Raw genomic sequence first — 22,550 nt, forward strand, 5'->3', positions numbered from 1 at the left:
CAGAATATCAGCAAAACTTGACAATATCCCAAAGATACTCCCAAAATAGTAATATTAATTTTCCTAAACTCTCTAAGGATGTTCTGTTATATTTTTCATAATATAAAGTGCAGTAAATTGCTTTTACATCTCAAGATCAGCCAATACAATTATTAATCCTTATTTTATTTTAGACTTTATTTTATTTTAGATTTTATTTTATTTCTCTCTCTGAAAGCCTAGAAAAAGACTTGACAAATATAAACTGTTGCTAGGCAGGGAAACATAAGTAAATTGTCTGTCTCTTTTCTGAAGATTGTGACCAGGAAAGTAAAAGGGTCTCTTATATAAAACTCTGGAATTGCTATCAACATACTATGGGAATGTATCTACCAAAATACTTTTGACAATTGTGTGTATTAGATAGATTTTTATAGTTGTTTCAGTGTTTTTACAGATTATTTGGTTCACATCTTCAAACTTGCTTGACTTCTGCTAATGCTGTACACCTGGGTTCTACTTAGATTATCAAAAATTAATGATGCACAGGAACAGTTGTATAGATTCTATGCATTATTCCTTGAAATTGAGTGGTATTTGAGCACTCTAAAGTGTGTTTGGTGTACACATTTTGCCCTTTGTGTGTGGATGAGGACTTAAAATTGAGGTGTTTTATATATCTATTATCTCAATTTGCAAAAAACTAATGGTCATTATTCCGTGTTTTCGTTGATTTTATTTACAACTTTCGCTGACAAAAATCTTTAGATTAATGCATAATGAAACATTAATGAATATTGTATTTCCTGATTTTGCAATAGATTTATTTCTGATGTCTCATGATCGTTTCTATACACCAACTCTGGAGCATGCAACTTGGCTCAGCTGCCATTTGGGAATGCAGATTCCTTTTTCATGGATATGTTTTATGACTGTGTGAACCTCTGATGTGTTCTGGGATGTTGTTTTAGGTGGTGGGAATTGTTTTTCTTTGATTGATTTCTTGTGGGTGGTTTTTTTTGCCACTGATGGGTGTTACATCTGCTATAGTTGCTTCCTACAAGGCCTCTTACAAGCCTTACTAAACGTGGCTTTCTTTTACTTCATTTAAGCCATTTTAGAAAAGGAATTATGCTGGTTTTTATAGCTAAAAACTAAACATTGCCAGTGCTCATGTTTCAGCTCAGGGACAGAAATTACAGCAAACTCAAGCCATTTTATCCAGCCTTGGGATCAGAAGTTGCCATAAGTTAATATACAGTTGCTATCTAGAGATGGAATGGAATGTGTGTAGTCTTAAGTTATTTTTAGAGGTCTGTTTTGTTAGTACATACATGTAATACATCTTTTAAAAAATGCAGACCTAACCTATTACAATACACATATGATTCCATTTTGAAGTTATATTTGGAACGACCTGTGTCTGTATGTTTATAAATGATTTAATTTTAGAAATATATTTTACGTATTTTGAGTTAATGAACTGTTCCCCATGATGTCAGAAGAGATTTGTATCTCACTTTTTGTTTATTCCTGTTTTTATAGATGGCTATACAACAGATGACATTGAATTTTACTGGCGTGGGGGTGATAATGCAGTCACAGGAGTGACAAAGATCGAACTGCCACAGTTCTCCATTGTAGATTACAAGCTTATCACCAAGAATGTTGTTTTCTCTACAGGTTTGTGGAGGGGAACTTAAAAGGGGAATTTTTTTAAAAAAACTGTTAAAACTGGATTAATTCTCAGTGTGCAGTTGAGAAGCAAAACTTTCAGAAACAGGAATAAAATAGAGCAGCAACTGTGAATTTGGAAAGCAGAAGTTTTTATTACAGCTTTCATAGTGCATAAGGCATCATTCATTAACATATGAAGAGGGCTCAGTAATCTCTCATGTTAAGGCTCATCAAATGAGCTGTATTTTCTGTTTACCTATGGAAACTGATTAAGCCACTTATTCCTCTGTGCCATAAACCCAACCCAGCGTGTAGGAAATTTAGGAACCTTTTTCTCTGTATTTTTAGATGTTTCTTTTGCCAAGTTGGAGATGTATTAGACTACTTATTTTGTCTTCAATATAAAATCTTTAAAATGCTTTTTCCAAGATTTCCAGTTTAGTCTTCTAGCAAACGTATGACTTTCTGAAGGCTGAAAAGATGCTTTCTGAAAAGGAACAGAAAATCAGATTGGATTTAATTAAATTAAAAAAAGAAGCAAACAAAGAAATAACCAACATATTTCAATTACATTAAATTGTTCAAGAGAGGGAAGAGTTGGATTGGGCTGTTACTAGGAGATGTTTTCTACCTATGCAGATGTTTTCTACCTACTTGAGAAACCCATTATGTGTGTTAAAAAAATTATCTTCAAAACTCACTTTCCAGATATGTGTAGAAATAATCTTTAGAGGGAATATTGAAGGATTGTACAACCCAAATTCTTCACAATCAAGCAGAAATGGGACTTGAAGCATGATTTCTAGGTACTCATATTAATATATGTTTCATACACTATAATATCTCTTTTATCCAGTGACAAAAGATGAGTGTTGCAGTTCTTGGAGAGAGGTTTAGGATAAGGGTTACACTGAAGCTGACATACAACAGTTTGTCAGGGAAGAGGCATTTCTTTGTTGCTTTGTTGCTCTGATGTGTATTTTGGCTGTTGATCGTTGAATGTTGATTACCAGCTGATAAACAACTAGAGCATCTTTGTATCGTTAGCATAAAAGATGATTTAATCCCAATTCTTGCTGGAAATTTTGCAGCTGAATATCCTGGATATTTCAGCTCTGAGTGTACTATGTTGAATGAAAAATATAACCAAAATGACAGAAACGAAAAATGTTTTCAGGCATTATACAAATAAATTATGGCCATACCAAATATTCTCTTGTAGGTGCCTACCCAAGGCTGTCTCTCAGCTTTAAACTTAAGAGAAACATTGGTTACTTCATTCTGCAGACCTACATGCCTTCTATTCTGATCACTATCCTGTCCTGGGTTTCCTTCTGGATTAATTATGATGCTTCAGCTGCAAGAGTTGCTTTAGGTAGGCATTTTTACACATTTCATGCAGTGTGCATTAGCTGAATGGTTTTTCTTGCTTCTGGCTGAGTGGATGGTGCATGAATTGAAAAATAAAAAATCATGTGTTAGATCTTTTTATATCTGGCTTGTTAAGCTTTGTATTATTTCAATCAGCATTTAAAACATCTGAATTGAAATAAAAAATTAAAGCGATTTCATGTCTGAATCAGCTAACTGTATAATCATTGTAACCAAAATTAGCCTAATTGTCTCAACATATTCTGTTGTTCTTTTGCTGCTTGTTTTTTCTCCAAAAGGAATTCACTTTTACTTTTGACCGTGGCAGTCCAGAACATGTGTTCAGCATTGTGTTATGGATTATAAATTGCTTTTCCTTTCAGGAACTAAATAAAGTTTTACTAGGGTTGTATAGCTTACTTGTCCTTACGTTGAGGGAGGAGGCTGTGCCTCACATCCTGTGTCCATTTCTAGGCTTCTCACTTCAAGACAGACATTGGGGAGCTGGAGTGTGTCCAGAGAAGGGCAACAGAGCTGGGGAAGGGTCTGGAGCACAAGACTGATGAGGAGCAGCTGAAGGAGCCGAGGGAGCTCAATCTGGAGAAAAGGAGGCACAGGGGAGACCTTCTTGCTCTCTAAAACTCCCTGGGAGGAGGGTGCAGCCAGCTGGGGGTTGGTCTCTTCTGCCAAGTAACAAGTGAAAGGACAAGAGGAAATGGCCTCAAATTATGCCAGGGGAGGTTTAGATTAGATCCTAGGGGAAATCTCTTCACCAAAAAGGTTTCCAACCCTGGCAGAGGCTGTTCTGAAAAGTGGTGGAATATGGTCATTTGTGAAGGGATTTAAAAGATGTGTCAATTTGGTGCTTGGGGACATGGTTTAGTAGTGGCAGTGCTGAGTTAAAGATTGGATTCAATGAACTTAAAGGTGTTTTCCAACCTAAACTGTTGTAAGAGTCTGATTTTTTTTTTTTCCTTACTGTTACCTTACATTCCAAAAGCAAAACTGTTTCCCTAATTAATCTCTATAGTATTTGTAAATACTCATCCCATGTGTGCCTGTTTATTCTGTGCCCCTCATCATAAGGAGTATGTTACAAAAATAAGTATCTCTATCACCAAATTTTGTCTAAATCAGACTGATTCCTGCCAGTACAGCTCTTATAAAGCTAAAATAAGTAAAATCCCAAAAATTATGCCATTCAGAATTTGACATTTTAATGTTATAAAATATATCGGAATTTTACCAGACCTTTCTGTGTAGCATTTAGCCTTAAGATTTTGAGATTGCCAACATCCTGAAAATGCTGGAGGAAAGCAAGATAAAGTGACTGTAGCCCGTAATTTTTAAGTGAACCTCATTACAAAAGGTTGCAGTTTAGCTGGTTAAAAATATACTTATGGAATCCAACTACTGTTTGCTTGACAGAGCTCAATTTATTACAAGTGTAATGTTTTTTATGCTATGCAAAATATCCAAGTCCAAGATAAGGACTGAACAAAATGTTCCTGAAAAAATTTGAACACAAAAAGGAAGTCTATATGGAGTGGCAGCAAGGTCAGGTAGCCTGTGAGTAGCCAGGGATCATGTCAGGTAAGCTAAAGCCCTAAGACAGAACTAAATCTGTCCAGGGATGTCAAAGGCAACAAGAAAAGCTTGTATATAGGTACATCACTGCTAGAAGACAGTAAGGAAAAATGGAAGTCTTCACTGAAAGGAAACAGGTGGCCTGGATACCGAGGGCCTGGAGAAGACTGAGGTACTGAACACCTTTTTAATGCCTTGCTCTCACGGACATGGACAGACACATTGCCCAAGTTGCAGAAAGCAAAGGCTGGGACTGGGAGAATGAAGAACCATCTGCTTAAGGGATCTTGTCTGAGACTGTCGAAGGAACCTGGGGATCCCAAGCACAAGTCCTTGAGACCTGATGAGATGCATCTGCAGATCCTGAGGGAACTGGTAAATAAACTGGCTAAAACTCTATCCATCATATTTGAGAAGCCATGGCAATCTGGTGAATTTTCACTGACTGGAAAAGTGGAAGCAAAGCCCATCTTTTTAAGAGGGGGGAACAAAAAGAAGACTTGGGGAACTACAGAACTGTCAGTCTCACGTTGGTACCTGTCAAGGTCATGGAGAAGATCCTCCTAGAAACTATGCTTAGACTAAGGAGGTGATTGATAAGAGCCAACCTGACTTCACTGAAGACAAGTTGTGCCTGACAAATGGGATCCCAACACTGGTGGAATGAGGAAAGAACAACTGATGTCATCTACCTCGACTTGCACAAAGCATCTGACACTGTTATGCACGAGATCCTTCTCTCTAAACTGAAGAGTTATGTATTTGTTGGATGGACCACTCAGTGGATAAGGAATTGGCTGGATGGTTGCACTTAAATAGTTGCAGTCAACAGTTTGATGTCCAAGTGGAGACCACTGACAAGTGTCCTCAGGGATCTGTGTTAGGATTGGTGCTGCTTAACATCTCTGTCAGCAACATGGACAATGGGATTGAGGGCATCCTTAGCAAGTCACTGAGACGTGTGGTGCTGTCCCCATGCAGGAGGAAAGAGATGCCATCCAGAGGGACCTTAACAGGCTGGAGAAATATCACAAAGATAATTGCGTTACTGAAGCACCTCTCTCTATGAAAACAGGGAGTTGGAATTGTTGAGCCTGGAGCAGAGAAGGCTCCAGGGAGACCTTAGAGCACCTTTGAGAACCTCAAAGGGCTCCAAGAGAGCTGGAGACGGACTTGAGACAAAGGGGTATGCCTTTAAACTGTCAGCATGTGGATTTAGATTAGATTTTAGGAAGAAATTATTCACTGTGAGTGTAGTGAGACAGTGGATCATGTTGCCTGGAGTTGGGGCTTCTCTATCCCTGGAAATATTCAAGACTAGGGTGGATGTGGTTATGAGCAACCTGGTCTAGTGGAAAGTCCCCTGCCCACGGTACTAGATGGTTTCCCTTCCAACCCAAACCTTTCTAGGATTCTATGAATATGGACAGAAGTTAGAGATACCTGTTTTCCACCAGGGGAAAAAAATTAATTTTTCAACTCTAGCATTTGAGTAGTATAAATTATTACTCAAGAAAAGAAATTAAAATTATTTCAATCACTAGATTTCTCAATTCTTTTTTCCAGGAATCACAACTGTGCTCACAATGACAACAATTAACACCCATCTTCGAGAGACTCTTCCCAAAATTCCATATGTGAAAGCCATTGATATGTACCTTATGGGGTGTTTTGTCTTCGTTTTCATGGCTCTGCTGGAGTATGCATTGGTCAACTACATCTTCTTTGGCAGGGGACCTCAGCGTCAAAAGAAAGCAGCAGAAAAAGCTGCCAGTGCCAACAATGAGAAGTTGCGAATGGATGTCAATAAGGTAAACTATAATGGGGATAACTTTTTAGCATTTTCCCAGGAAGGCAGACTCTCACTTCTGTCAGACAGTGCTTTACAATGTAATTTCTTGTAGAAAATGAGTGGAGTGTAATTATGATGACCTTGTCTTAGCTCTGTAGAGCAGTATACTTAGCCACCTCAGCAATGGATGCTGCCCTCTAGCCTGGAAAGCTGAATGACTTGTTTCTAAAGCATGCGGTCAGTGAAGCTTTACTGAGAGATGTTTTCTTAGTCAGAATTTAGACTTGAATATGTACAACCTGTTTGCAAAGGAATAAATCCAAAATGATGGCTGTATATTCTAGTAAAAGCTATGTGGAACATTTGAACTAAAACCTAAATTTAACCTGCTTTCATAAATCATTTAGATGAGCTGGGTAAGAAATATTTGCCGTAGAAGTGTTTAAAGCTTGACAAGTTTACATATTTTCAATGTATAGTGGGCCAGGATACTATTGACTAAATGAGGAACTTCTCAGGAATAAAACATCAATGTGCTGTATACTTAATTTTGAATCTAAAAGTGGTCCCCTAGGGATGGAGAATTGAGGCAGAAAATATATTTGCCAAGATACACACTTCAGGGAGAAGTATCCATTATGCTTAATGAAAATGGAGCACTTATCATAAAGCACTTGTAATTTATCACTTTGACCATTTTGGGATGAATCTGTGTTGAATGCAAAAGTGTTCCCAGTCTAAAATGTATAAAAATTCACACACATGTGAAATTGGAAAGTTAAATAAGGTTGAATTATGTTTGGGGGGGTTGGGGGACTTTTTTTTTTTTTTTTTTGTCAGGGGAAGTTCAGGACAGTTCAAGGACAAAAAAAAATCAAAGTCAGAATTTTAAAAAAATCTGAATTAAAAAACCCCCAAGGGATTATTTATCAATGGGAAACTTTAGTTTCATACAACACTAGTAGTAAAATTTTTAATGTTTGTTCAGGACCTCTAAACATATAGTGGGCCTGCAGACAGAAGAATATTTTATTCCAAAAATCCCTCACATATTGATAGCACAAAATAGTTTTATAGGTTATAATTGGTAAGAAAGAGAGTTATATCGCCATGGTTCAGATCTCAACCATTCATTGGTTTATTTTTTATTTTTTGGTTGGAGAGAAACATATTTTAATGAATAAAGACATACTCATAATGAGTTTAATTTTGATGTTATATTTATATATATAATCTTCTAGCATTGTAAATTTCATGAAGACACTGTAACGTGTTTTTATTTCTAGTGGTGATTTTTCAGCAATGAAAAAAAAAGTCTGTGAGTTTAATTTGTCAAGGGGTTTTTCTTTATTTTTAAAATTAAATTTCACTTTTTAAAAAGTGCTATAAACTACCCTATAAGTAGTAATTTCACGATTATAAGCTGCACCATTTTGACTAAAATTTTGGTCCAAACCCAGAAGTGCAGCTTATAATCAGGTGCGGCTTATATATGGACAAAGAACGAAAAGTTTCTTTTTTAGTTTGGAGGACAGGTGTCTGCTGAGAAAGGCAGGAACTTCTCTTTGAAATGGAGAATGGAAATCCCCTCCCTCCAAATTATTATAATTTTGAAATCAAGGGGCTTTCAAGCAAAGATACGGGAATTAGGAATAACAGTTCTTTCTAGGGAAATTGAAATAGAAATACAGTACTACAAAGAAACAAACTGCAAACCCTGACAAAGTCAGGGTACAACCTGACACCCCGTCAGGCAGGGTGTTGGTAGCAGTCCCATTAAATGGTGGCTGCATCCTCCTGCAGTGACAGATGTGTCTCAGTTGGAGCAGTGCTCCTGTACAAGGTGCAGTTTCCCTCCGGAGGTCCAGTGGTGATGTGGAGAAATCTGGGTTTCCTCTGGAGTCCAGTGGAGAAAGGGGCTCCCTTAGTGTCCCAAAACCTCTGTTTTTATCTTGGTAAGAAATGTTGGGCTCTTCCCCCTGGCTGGAGCAACTCCCAATGGGATGCAGTAATTTTATCAGTCCCACAGTGGGACTCAATGGGCCATTAGCAGAAAATAGCTCCCTGGAGGAAGGATGGGTTGTGAAAAGATAAAGAACAATGCCCTGCCTGGTTTCAATGGATGGCCCATTAGCAGAATATCTCCCACGGAGATAAGGATCACTGCCCCCACCCTCAATAGATGGTGATAGAATAGATACCTTTTATCACACTCTGTGTTGTAACCCAAGACGGTTGCTGACACCCAGACATGCGGCTTATAATAACGAAATTACTGTAATTTTGAAAGACTAGATCTGCGTTTACCTGAAGCCTTTCATCTAAAATCAATGGAAATTCAAGATCCATAGGTGTCAGAATACCACCTCTAACTGAGGTATATTTTTGTGCACCTTGCTTCTGTTGTGGTGTTTTCAATATTCTTGTTCATGCAACAGGTCTTGCAGCTGTGTAACAGAATAGGTCAAGTCCAGTAGCAAATTGCTGACCATGAAAAAGAATCTGAAAGCACTAACTGGTATGCTAATCCGATTTGCTAGGCAGAGTAAATTTATTTCAATAACTGTTGCAGAAATTTACTAGCTTATACAAGTATACTGTGGAACATAAGTAACAACTTTATATGATTTATATTTTTTTTATACTGACCCTTTTAGCTAATGTACTAGGCCAGCATGGTTAACATTTTCCCTGGTTTGAAAAAGGACAGGTGTGCTAGGGAAGGGCAGGGCCTTCTCTTGAAATGGAGAAAGTAAATCCCTCCCTCTGAATTAGTATAATTTTGAAATTCAGGGGCTCTCAGGCAAAGATATGAGGATAGGAATTATAGTTCTTTACTAGTATATCTAACAAGAAAAACAAAACAACAGCTATGAAATTATCAACAAACAGAACAGTAACTCAGTTCCAGTCCTTTTTGGGTGCAGGCACCCTTTCCCTGTGCTGCAGTTACCGGTGCTGGGCAGGGGCAGATCCCGTGCAGCTGAGGGGAGCTGGGGGTGATGGTGGCAGTGTCCAGATGAGAAAGGGATGGAGGAGAAACTTTGCTCACAGCGTCGGTCCCGGTGCTCCAACAGGGTGCTTGGAGATAGCAAGCTGAAGGGAGAAAACGTCCAAGCAGGGTAGCAGTGCAGGTTCCAACAACAGAAGAGGCAGCTCCCAGTCTTGGGATGGCGGGGGGAAGTGTAGCAGCAGCAGCAGCAGCCTTTCTCCTCCAATTCCCAAGAGTAGCGAATGGGCAACTGCCTCCCAGCCTCCTTTACCTGCTTGTAATCTTCAAACGCCGCCACCCCCTTCCCTTTGCTCTCTGAAAGAGATTCCCAAAAAAGCAGGGAGGCTCTCCCTCCCCTCAAGGTCTCAAGTACCCAGCCATCAATGTCCCTTAGCATGTCTATGGGAAGAGATTCCACAGGCAGAGAGGAAAGGAAAAATTAAAACCAACCCCCAACAACAGTCTATAGGAGTTCCGCTCTGGGATCCAGATCCACTCTGATCCAGTAATCAGGTTTGCAACCCTTTAAGCAATAGACAGGGAATCAAATAGAGAGGATCAGAGAACTTGTCTTACAGCACAGAGATTGCTCTGGGGAGAAAGAAAGGAGCTGACAGCTGTTGTTGTTTGACCAGCAGCAAGAAAATGTATTAATATTTAATGGACCTGAATATTTTATCTATTAAAGAGAGACAAATATTATGTAATTGTTTTCATTTATAAAAATAAAAAAGGGGTCTGAAGTGCTGAAATTACTTCAGAAAGTAACCTTTCATGAAAACCAACATATTTTAGAATTGGAATCTCACAAACTTTCCATTTTTAACTAGGCTTCAATAGCGAAGGACTGATTTTACAAAGTATGAGTGTTCTTTTGTGATATTACAAGATTCTTCTTGAATCACTATGTGCAATATTTTCTCCCTATGAAGTCTGGCTTTGTCTCCAAGAAGATGATTCACTTAACCACAATTTCAGTGTAGAACTGGTACACCTGTAAATGATTTCTTATGCAGACCCACAGCCATTTTAATAAATTTCATTTGTGTTAGGAGTTTCTTGGTGTTCTCTCAGAGCTGACTTATTCCCCTTAAATTTTTTCCAGAATCCAGAAGCCAAATTATTTTTGTTAGTTTTTAAATTTACTCTCAATTTTTTGTTTCTAATAGTTTTACCTTGGATGTTTCCATCTCAGAACTCTGATTTAGATGAGCTTGCTGATGCTGACCATTGTGATGAGTCTGATATATCTTCTGTCTGATCACCTACCAAGTTCTGTACTTTCCATATGTGCTCCTACTATATGTTCCTAGTTGACTACTCTCGAGGCACAAGTAGAGTGAAAATGCTTTTCAATATCAATTAAATCTATATTTGTTATTCTGGATAGATCAGAAAACCTCTGTTAGAGTGGTAAAACCAGGACTGTCACTTTAAAGACCATGGTAAATGAAAGGCTGATTCTTCTTCCTCTGTAAAGAAGTGCCTTCTTGCCATCTGTATGTTTGACAAGAGGTGATTCCCATGGAAATCAGCTCTGTGCCATCCTCTTCCACAGCATTAGAGACTTAAATGTGTCAGGCAGCAGCAGAGATGATACTCGCTGTGAGTATTGGGAGCACTTCATGCACAAAGACTCTCATTAAAGGAAGAGACAGATCTGTCTCTTTAAGGAGGTGCTGGTCAGTCTTTTCTTTAACATCACTATTGTTTCCTTATCAGGATATTACCTAGAAACAGCATATGATACTTTCTTTTTTCAACTCAGATATCAAACCTTACAGAAGCATTACCACATAATGATTTGGTTCACCTTTCTTCCATTTCTAGTCTTTCTGATTCTTACCTGTATATCATATATGTGGTGTATATCATATAGGTAGGGTTTAAGTTATTTCTAAAGTATTTAATTTTTTTCTTTATAGTTAAATCATCTAGGTTTATAAGAGTTAATTATTGCTAATTAACATTCCTTATATAGAATTTCTTAGCTATGTTCTTTCAAATAATTTGATCTGCTGCTTCACAGAAGCAGCATTATGTTTTACATAATGTAAAATACATATAAATACATCATTAAATGTGGTTTTGGATTGGATGCAGTTGTAGTAATCATTAAAGTCTACATGTTTCCAACTTAGTTTAAAGTATAGAGAATGCTCCAATGCAATAGCAATATACCTGAACTGCATGAAAACATAAGTCACATAAATAAAACTACCTTTAATTTTGCAATCATACTCTGTTATTGTGAGCAGTAACACAGCAATTTCCCTCTGGGAAAGAGGGAGAAAATGTCAGTGTATTATGCAATGCTTTGTAAAACTGTTTTTACAGATTTATTCAGTCATTTTCCTTAAATAAATGTGAGGTGACATTGCTAACCTATGCGTGTTTAGATAAGGTTTCTCTTCTGAACACAAACACTTTTTTAAAATATATTGAGGGTATTTTTAAAACAATGAGTAATTCTTTACTCAGACCTCTTTGTATTACATAAGGTGTTCATCAGCACACCTGAAAGGGACAGCGCATTGCTGCTCAGAGAGCAAATCATGAACAAGGGAAGCTGTCCGACTAATGGCATTTTTGATCCAAAATTTGGGTACCAACAACATGGAATATGATAATGAACTTAAACACATATGAAAAGATTTGAATACAATAGAAGTGTTCTCAAAAAATAAATGAAGGGCTTAGGGAGCTAAGAAGGTTTAAACAAATATGTCTTTGCAATTCATTGCCCTCTTGGCCCACAGGGTTGCTAAAGGAAGTGAGATGACAAGCCAACAACAAATAGAAGCTTAACCTGTCCTCAGATGCCCTTGGTAACTTTTTTCTTTCTCAAGTTGTCTCACTGCTATTTTTTTTTTCCCTACAGCTTTTTGACCAAGGAAAGGAGTCTGACCAAGTTTAGCTGGACAAGTTCAAGTTTTCCTCAGATCTTTCACTCTAAGGGAACTCCATTGTGTTATCAGAGCTTTGAGAGAAATAAGAGCATGCAATTACCTGTTTCACAAATGATTACACCTAATTATTTGCATTACGCAATTGATAGTCTGAGGATAGACTGGCAGTTGTATAATCGAGCAGGAAAATGGGATTCCCACAGCATCCTCCTTCCCCAGATTCCTACTTTCAGATTTACTCTCTACTCTATGGGTTCTTTTGGAGCAGGGAGACTCAGAACTTTCTAGTCCATTGTGCCAGAAATACCCTCCGTTACAAGAGCACACTTGGAAATGACACAGACAGCTCAGGTGCTGGTGCACTACCTGACATTTCCCACGACAGCTTCCAAACTTCTTTTCACCACTTTACTAGAGAATAACTGGAAGAGCCTTTGTATTTTTTTTTTAATCTGTCATATCCACAGATGTCTCTAGAAAAGGAGGGGTGAATTAGATGAAGGAGTGTGCTAATCTGAGCCCAAGTGAATGCACTGATCTGTACCTGTGGCTTTTTTGCAGTTTGTGATGGCTTTCAGTGCACTGCAAACAGACAAGGTCACTGTCTTCAATTTTCAGGCTGTGGTGTGAAGATGCATTAGCAGGGCTATAGGCCCAAGATAATAGACCTTGCTCCAAAGCAATACTCCAAAACAATTAGGCTTGGCTAATGCCTTTATTTCCCCACTGATTTACTGCTGGTTTGCCACTGGCCTTTTCAGTTCATAGCAATATTTGTTCATTTCTATCTGAAGAAATCATATAACGCATCTTCAGGGAGAAGAAACTATTGCAAAGGTACCTAAAACTAGTGAGTACCTGTTACATAGAATGGCACTTTATACCCTATGGATGAGAGGTACTTCTAGTATAAAACATGAGTAAGCATATATAACATGTTTAAAACAAGATGTAAAAGCTTTTGGTAAAAAGAGGAGTTTTAAATCGGTTATATACACAGACTCAGTTAATAAACTTAGCAGGATATTAAAACACTAAGGCAACAGGAAGCTCTTAAAATTTCAGTCTCAAATCCTTACTGCTCTATATTGCTGGAGCTAATGCTGACACTGTCCAGATGTCAGTGAAAGAATTCATCCTCTTTCTTTCTCTCCAAGGAGAATTTTTCTTTTGTTTACAGTACAGGTAAAGCTGCACAAGGACTTATTGTTGATCTAGGATCAGAAGGTATTCCTTACACAGCAGTTTATTGAAGGACATGTAATAAAGTAGGCATGGATTATGAAAGCTTAGCCTTTCTCCTAAATTTACATTCATGCATTCTCAGGGAACAGCTTGCATCTAAAACAGTCAGCAATGCACAGAGTGTTTGGCCAGCCTCTTTGTGTTTTATCAAACCAGAGTTTGGATAGGAGTGAAATTTGAGGAGGTTCCAGTTTTAGCTCACTTTGCAGAAGCAGTCAGAAGGTGATTTTCCACGAACTGTGCTGGTATTCCACATGACATCTGAATAAAGGTCAAGTCAACTGCATGAGGCTTTTTTTGTCCATTTGTACTCCTTTGAATGCCATATTTAATTAATGTAAGACCAGTGCCTTGTACGCCTGTTTTAAGCACATTCTCCCCATTTGCTTTTGTGCTACAGCTACAGCCTGTGACCCTGAGCAGAACACAATTTTTAGTTCATAAAAGAATCTCTTAGTGCAGTTTAAGTTATTAATCAAGTTGTGAAGAAATAAGACACAAAAAAGGACAAATTATGTACAGTGAAGTAGAAGAAATGTATGTAGCTGCAGTCCGGAAGGTGTGTCTAGCTAGGGAATTTGGTGAATTGATTTCCTGAAACACATCAACTCTAAAGAGTCTGTCAAGGTTTAATTCAGCAACCAGATATCACTAAGTGATAAAAATATTACTATAATATTACAGTTACTGTTTGTCAGTCTCTTTATTTATATGAGACTACATTCTAAAGACTCCATCCATTTAGATGCATTTAGAGGCATCCATTTAGACATGTGGAAATCGAATACTTACTTTTTTCTTTTTAAACTCATGTTAGGGTTTATAGTGCTTACACATATGTTAAATTTAGTGAAACAGTCAAGCTGGCCTATGAAGACCTATGTTTCTTGGTAAATTTACTTAGTTACAAATTCTTTTGTTTTCCACTGCGTTTCCAGACTTCTGCATATGGAGAAAGATAGACACAAGGAGTTAGTTTTGTGTAACTTAGGAAAACATTAGGTATGTAGATTGGCAGGATTATGCCTAAACTCAAATACATGTATATAGAGAAAATACATGTCTATGTGTGAGTATTTATTTTTTACTTCTTAGAAACTAGTTTTAAGAGTACTTCTGTAATGATAAAAGGTTGTACTAGAACATGGAATTCTATGTCTTATGTCTCTATTCCTCTTTTAAGAAGTGTTAAAGACTTGAATATAGTTTTCTTCCTCATGTAAGAAACTGTCAAGACTTCTCCCTGAACTTAGTGCATCTTACAGCTGTGTGCAAAATGCTACATAACTGCCCTTGCTCATGTTCTCAAAACAAGCTCCGTGTTCTGGTAATGTGGTTGTCAGAAGCTTAAGACTTGTGGCCTAAAGGATGTAACAGTAAAGGTCACAAAGCCTAAATTAATGTGATTTTTTTCATGTAATGGAGTTTTTTTGTCCACTTTCGATCCATGTATTTTATAAGTATTCAAAATATAATATGTTTAACTAACTGAACTCAAGTTTGATTGAAATGTACAGACACAAAAAGCCACCATGTAATTAAAAAAACAATGATCTAGTTTTTATTTTCCCTAGAGTTAATGCATACATGAAACCAAAGTATAATACAACTTTTAAAATTATACAAAATATTGGTATATATTTTGCATATACAGAAATTTCCTCATAAACGGATTTTAAATTACTAACCATATCTTCGAGAGAAAGTTTCTTCATTCTTGTCACTCATTTTGAAATGAGTGACAAAATGTTAGACTCCCCCAGGAAAACAGACTATCAGTGTACAAATAAATTGTGCAGGAACATTTTAATTTAGTCAGCTCTGTTTTTTTTTTTCATAATTTTACAGCAGAAGACTTTTCATGCTAATAATGTCAGGACTAGTCCTCTGAGCCTTGCAGTATCTATAGCTGTGTAACTATCTCTGCTTCAGGCTTCTAAATCAGCACTGAATTGAAATACTTTTCTGGATCTTTTTAAATTTGGACATTTGTTATACAATGTTAGAAATGAATCTTTCATTTCTTTGTAACAAAATATTCTCAGTGATTTTTCCATAGAAAAGTCTCAGGAATTTTCTTTTAGTTTTGTTGTTGTTGTTGAATTAGTTGCAGTTTCTCTCCAGAGTTTTATCCATGAACCTCTTGCTATCTCTGAACATCTTTGTCTTTGGGCTGGGCCCAAGAATTCTGTCTTGCCCAAAACCACAGGTCTAAATCTGTTGACAAGTAAATATATCATGGTCAGATACATGAAACTGGTAGACTGCCATTCAGTCCGCCCACGCTCATGATAAGGATATGCTGTATAGTTCTTTGCACATTATATTTGGCTTTAAACAAGAAAAAAACCATCTTTAGTATATTTTTACAGAAGCTGTTCTAGAAGAGCAGCTTGACAAGCTTATTTTTACCATCTAGCTTATGTTTCAAAACCATAACTATATACAAATTATACCTTAGAAATTTTGCCAGTTGTGGTGATAATGGTGCTCAATGCATTTTTTATCTTTCATGACATTTTCTTATACAACCAATTTTTCTCTGTTTCTGTAGTAGATTTTTGGTTCTAGATATATCTGCTAAATTATATTTTGTAAGACACCATAATGGGACACTTATGATTGTCATGGAATCTTGATGAAAATTTGATTTTATTTATCACACATGGAAGCAAGCAGTTTTTAAGATGCAGATTCTTGCTGATCTTCATTTATATTATCTTCAAGAAAATTAATTGTATACTTGTAAATGGGATGACATTTTAGAAAAGAAATAACAAATAACTTCATCAGAGCAGTATTACTAAGAATCTGAACTACGTAACACCTTGATTTTTGTGAAACAGTAGGATTTAAGGTATTGTTAATTGCTAATCCAGAAATCTGTTCTAGATCACCTGCCTTTGCTTCCTCCTATGTGCCTGAGTAGTCAAAAAAAGTATTTGAGAAGACATAAGATCTAAACTCTAAGCTTATTGGATTCTGTGCAGCGGTTTGAACAAGTTCATATTTCATGGGTTTGACTCAAAAGCCATCAAACCAAAGACGCTTTAGCCTCTGACATTTTATCTGGGCACTCATTCTTCAGTGCCTTAAATACAGAATCCCATGTTTAAATAATGCATACCAACTGGAAGTTATGTTTTCAACCATTTCTCTAGAATCCTACAATACTTGCCACTAAGTTATTGATGCATTGATAAAGATAATGCCACAAGAAGTCACATATATTAGAAAGTAAAAATGCATGTCTAGAAATTTATTTACAAGTATAGTAATTTCACGATTGTAAGCCGCACCTGATTATCAGCCACACTTCCGGGTGTCAGCAACTTTTCGTTCTTTGTCCATATATAAGCCGGACCAGATTATAAACCACACTTTTGTTCGCAGCAAGGAGCCGTGTGCAACATTCACAAAGTTGCCAATTAGTAACAGAATCGCGGGATCGCGGAATTTACTGGCTTGGCCCCGAGCCAAGCCAGAGCCTGCCCGGCCCTGCTCGGGGCCGCCACCAGGGAGCGGCCCCAGCCCTGCTCGCCGCTGCCACCGGGGAGCAACGCTGCTGGCCACTGCCCCCAGGGAGCAGGGGAGCGGCGTCGCTGGCCGCTGCCGCCAGGGACCAGGGAAGTGGCACTGCTACCCCGCCACTGCCCGGCAGCTGCCCTGCCATACGGGCCAGGGAGTGGCCCCGCTGCCCCGCCGCCGGGGCCAGGCAGGCTCTGGTTCGACTTGGGGCTGCTGTGGGCTCGCACTTCCAGGTCGGCAAATTTCTGAACTTCATCCATATATTGACCGCTCCAGATTATAAGCCGCAATTCCAGGTTTTAGTCAAAATGGTGCGGCTTATAATCATGAATTTACTGTATATGCAATGTAAGAGCAATGTTAAACCTCCATGTTCAGATCTTGTATTTTTTTCCTAATCTTCATTTTTTTTTTTAACTCTTACAGATTTCTTACGGGGAACAGGGTGCTTAGATTTTTAGTCTTTAAAAGGTCAAGAACTTAAAGAAAATCCTTCTGTAATTTGCAGAGTTTCTCTGAATTTTCCGACCTGAAATTAAGTGAATCAACGTGAAATTATAAGTTACCCAATTTTACTGTCCTCTAACTGCGTTTCTTACAACCTGATCCAAGTCTTAGGAGTATAACAATGCATGCTGGCTTGGTTTCATATACTACAATACTGGCATTAAATTGAGTTTTGTACAGATAATGGAAATAGAGTGTTTGTTGCATTGTTAAAGACATTTTTTCCTATATGGATATTTTGAAATATTAGGTATTTATGTCTCAGAAATTTCTATAGCTTTATCTCAGCAGAGTGGCTTATCATGTCAAAAATACTGTCATAGCTTTAGGCAGGTGCCCTTTGAAAATCATTAATTGTTTTTTCATCCAGAGTGAATCCAGCAGCAGCTTACACAGAGCTGTCTACCTCCCACACATTGCCTGTGTAGTCAGGGCTATCCCCAGAGCTCAGTGGTCCCCACTCAATAAGTGAAACCTTGCTGATGAGGTGGAACGTCCCTATTACACATAAAGTGCATGTCGTACTTCCATCTGATGTTGCTAGAGTTCCTGTGACTAGTCAGGAATGGAATATTACTGGTTTTCCAAGAAAACCTCAGCTTTTATGAGGTGGGAAACTATGCAGTAGATAGTAAGGTCTTTATCTATAACAAAATTATATATCTAGACACGTAAGTCTTCATTGAGAATGGAATGTTTGTTTCTATCTTAACTTCTTAAGAATGCCACTTCACAGGACATATAACTGCTAAATTTCAGGTTTTAATCTTTGTGATAGACTGGGTACTTCCAGTTTAGACTTTATGGTTCAGCTCACTAGGTTTTGTTTTTGTCTAATGTCAGTTCTACTTAACAAAAAGATATTTCTTTTTTATTTACAACTGTTTTGTTTCAAAGGGTTTTTATATCAGGAATTCCATCCCTATTGTCTATTTTATACACAGTCTCTGAGCCACTCTACCATAATATGAGCCATCAGTTCCTGCCTGTACTTGAAGACTACAGGTGAAAATGAACAGTGTATAAGTAAGGAGAAGAGTCAGTGTTCTATCTTTTCGATTCATCAATATAAATTTCTCTTGTATTATAAAGCTGTGTTTGGCAGAACAGCAGAGCATAATGACTAAGAAACTGATTTACTGAAAATTAATAATTTTAGTGGTCTGGTCATCCTTGGAGGATTCCTAATGAATGTGTGGGGGAGTTGTATTTTCCTTGTATTTTACAGTAGCTAAGTACTATTGTAAGAGGAATTCCTCAAGAAAGCCATCATTTTGGAGTTTCTAGGTATCGGGAAGAATATATAATAGTAACAATTCTATGCTTTCCTCTGTATTCCCTTTGTTTGAGACCTTTAAAAAAGTCATGGCTGCTTTCAAGGCTCCAGAGTCAGCTTTTCTTTTGTTTGACCTGGACCTAGAAATAATCATTGGCATAATATATTTTGTCATTCACATATAAGATTGATTTATGAAAACCCCAGTGTCTTGCATGGTTGCTGAGTTCTGGTCATTTCTCCTCCACTTCTGCCTTCACCTTTTATTTCCATAGTACTTGCTGGTGCTTTTTCTTCATCTTCATCCTCCCTTCCTTTCTCGTCCTGGGAATTTCTCCATTAAGTTTGAACTTTCCTGTTCACCATAAAGAGTCTAGTTCTATGGCTGAACAATCTTTTAGCACCAAGAGATCTTTTAACCTTCCTCCACTTCCTTTTGAAACACCTTTTACACTTATTTTCCCCCCAGAATAATTTTAATAATTGTTTTCATATCATCATATCTTCCTTGGTCAAATGACCAGTTGGAAAAAATACATTTACATCACAACATTATGTTACCTTGAGGAGCAGAGCAAGGCAGTAAAAGCACCTCTGAAGCCAGAATGTATTTAAGCTAATTGTTGGCTTAGAGGTCCCTATATATTTTAATTACTTGTCCTACTGTTATATTACAGTGCTTTAATTTTAAATGAAAGATAATAGCTGCCTTATCTCTAAGGAAACTGGTCTTGATTTTATTAACTTACAGGACAGAAGAATAATTGGCACATATCATTGTCCAGAAATGTATTCAACAAAGGTATCTTTCATTGTTTTCTAATGTTCTTATCCTCAGAGATGTAAAATTCAGGTCTTGACCGGTTATGGTCATTAAAGATCCCATGGCACTTTTTTATAGCATGGTCATTTCAACACCAAGCTCCTGGCCAAATATCAATTTATGTAACTGTTGTGCTTACCCAACATTCCCCACCACCACTCACCCACCCCATAGTTTCAATTGGCTACAACATTCTCCATTTCCTCGACTAAAATAAAGTGTGTTGTTCTGCACTGTCAGTCACCACATTTCACCTCAGAGGTGATTGTGCTTCACTGGGATGTGAAGTGGTTCTTCTTTCTAATGCTTGTAAAGCGCTTTGGGATCCTTTTGAATGGGTGGTGCTGTTTACAATAAATGTAGTTCACTGTCATTCTATCTCAGGTGTCACTTGGTTAAAAAAATATATTTCAGTTAGAGTTGGGCGAATCTACTTAGTGGAAAAAGCATTCCCAGCTCTCTCTAATCTGACAGGGAACCTTTTGACATAGGCTGAAGAGATTCCTTCCTTCCTTCCTTCCTTCCTTCCTTCCTTCCTTCCTTCCTTCCTTCCTTCCTTCCTTCCTTCCTTCCTTCCTTCCTTCCTTCCTTCCTTCCTTCCTTCCTTCCTTCCTTCCTTCCTTCCTTCCTTCCTTCCTTCCTTCCTTCCCTCCTTCCCTCCCTTCCTTCCTTCCCTCCCTTCCTGTTGGAAATTCTAAATATCATGAAAAAATGCATTTTTTCTTATGGTCAATTCATTATTCCAGATGCAAGAGGATCAAATTAGTGCTCAAGAAACAATTGAACTTTGTAGTGTTCACCTGTGTATTTTAACACTTGAAGGTTCGCCCATCACTAATACTTACTGTATTTTGCATTATTTCTTCTGAAAAAGACTTGGAATATTGAAAAATGCTGTGCTTCAACTCTGATAGGAGTGTGATATGAACAGAAGATGACATTTTTCCATAGAAGATAGTTTAGAATATTGCTTAATGTTTTTTCTGCCAAGCATCACTAATCTTACTAACTGCTTCCAAAATTATCATACATCTGCAGCATTTTGCTGCATTAAGAAAAAAAACTTGACTGCAGTGATATCATGTCACTGAAACATGCCTGTGTTTAGCAGACTAATATAGCCTTTCTTGCATGTGTGTTGCATAAAATGTATGCAAATATGTAAAGAGAACTCAAATTTCTAATATCATTGCAGATCAAAAGGATAAAATATTTATAAAATATATGAAAAAGCAAATTCATCCTTTAAGATTTAATATGAAAAAATTGTTGACACTAAAATCTTTCCAAAAATAGTATCCTAGAATGCACAATATTGATATGAAAAAACCCAGTCTCTGGGCTAAGGGGTAAACCCATTACATTAGTGGATGTTACATCAAACTTCCCCTGATGTCACTGGAACTAAAACTTATTTTCTTGAGGTTATATGAAAATGCAGAAAATTTAATTTCCAAATGACTTTGCACCCCTCATGTAGGAAAATCACCTCTTGTGATTTTAGACATTTTGGGATCAATGAATGCCAAGTGCCTGTAATTAATTGTTTTATTTTTAGGACCCTGGGAGTCTTAGATTGGTCTGAGATCTAATAATAAAAAATGAGACCCCATTTGTTTTACCCCAAAAATCACAAATAATTTTCCAAATAAATACACTCATTAGAAAATAGTGTTTGAAATACATCTTGAGAAGTTTCATAGCTCTATTTGATAGCTTTTGCAGATATAAGCTTTTGTTGGAATTACAATAGCAGAATACTACTTTTACCTTAGTTTTGTCTGATGCAGATGAGAACTGATTTGATGGCTTCCTGGATAGAAGCACTATGCTCAATATCATGTTAACAGGGTTCTTAAAGGAATTTTTCTTGAGTTCCAGCTCCTTTCCCATTTTTCCAGTGCTTTTAAAGACTGATTTCCCTAACATACTGGGAATTTCAAAAATTTCATGTGGCTTTGATGAAAAGCAAACAAAAATGAAAAATTTTGTTTGTTTCACATTGAGTCATGACATTTGATTTATAACTAAAATATAATTAAACTAGAGGGGTGCAAAGTCACACAGATTGGGGGAGAAAAGTGAGAGAGAGGGAAATCTGTCATCTCAGCAACACTAGTTTTTGTGCATCACTTCAACATATGTAATCACTCAAATGACAGTGTTTCAGTAGGTCCAAAGTACTTTTGTGAGTGTCTGACTTCTCAGTTCATAACACTGTGCAAGGAGTGCTACTGAAAAGCAGCTAGTTTAAACCCAGTCCTCTCATCTTGCCATGGTAAATATTACGTAGGGGATTTAATAATGGCAAATAGAGTCTGCACTGGGCAGTGCAGGGAGGTACCTGTTGCTGCAGCTAGTTTCTTAATTTTAAGGAATATACTAATACCCTGTTATTGTTTAGAAATACACAAAAGTCAGTTTTTGCACTTTGAGTAATAATCACAGAATATATTCTGTACATGATAAATTAATAATGTGGCTGAGTTACTCTCAAAAGAGCTCTGGGACAGTTTTTCATCTTATTTGGCCCAGAGTATATCTGCACTACCATCACTAATTCAGTGTAATTAATTAGCTTCTCATTAGCTATTATTGTTTTTAAGTACTTTTAGTTACGTAATTGTAATCTGTTATCACACAATTCAAAATATATGCTTAGAGGGAAGTCTGAGAAGAATTAGAACTTCCTAAATAACTTTTATTTGTTTTCTATAAATGGATTATTTTTAAAATCTCCTACCACACTCCAGATCTTCTTCAGATTGCCTAAGAGTGGAATTTAGTTCCTTATCTTTGAAATCCTCTTGATTGTCTAAGGTGTTTCTCTATAATATTGCTTTAATATGTTTTTCACTGAATTG

General features: G+C 37.2%; 1 protein-coding gene across 1 annotated transcript in view; it reads left to right on the top strand.

The window, feature by feature from the left end:
- The window catches only part of LOC117003627 (gamma-aminobutyric acid receptor subunit beta-2-like), a 149,245-nt gene that overhangs the window by 119,926 nt on the left and 6,769 nt on the right, over positions 1-22,550 (top strand). The window contains 4 exon segments of the mRNA XM_033073648.1: positions 1,525-1,662; positions 2,879-3,031; positions 6,181-6,425; positions 19,615-19,665. Of these exon segments, the coding sequence (XP_032929539.1) occupies positions 1,525-1,662; positions 2,879-3,031; positions 6,181-6,425; positions 19,615-19,665 (587 nt within the window).

The sequence above is a fragment of the Catharus ustulatus genome, chromosome 15 (assembly GCF_009819885.2).
Source record: "Catharus ustulatus isolate bCatUst1 chromosome 15, bCatUst1.pri.v2, whole genome shotgun sequence".
Taxonomy (NCBI): domain Eukaryota; kingdom Metazoa; phylum Chordata; class Aves; order Passeriformes; family Turdidae; genus Catharus; species Catharus ustulatus.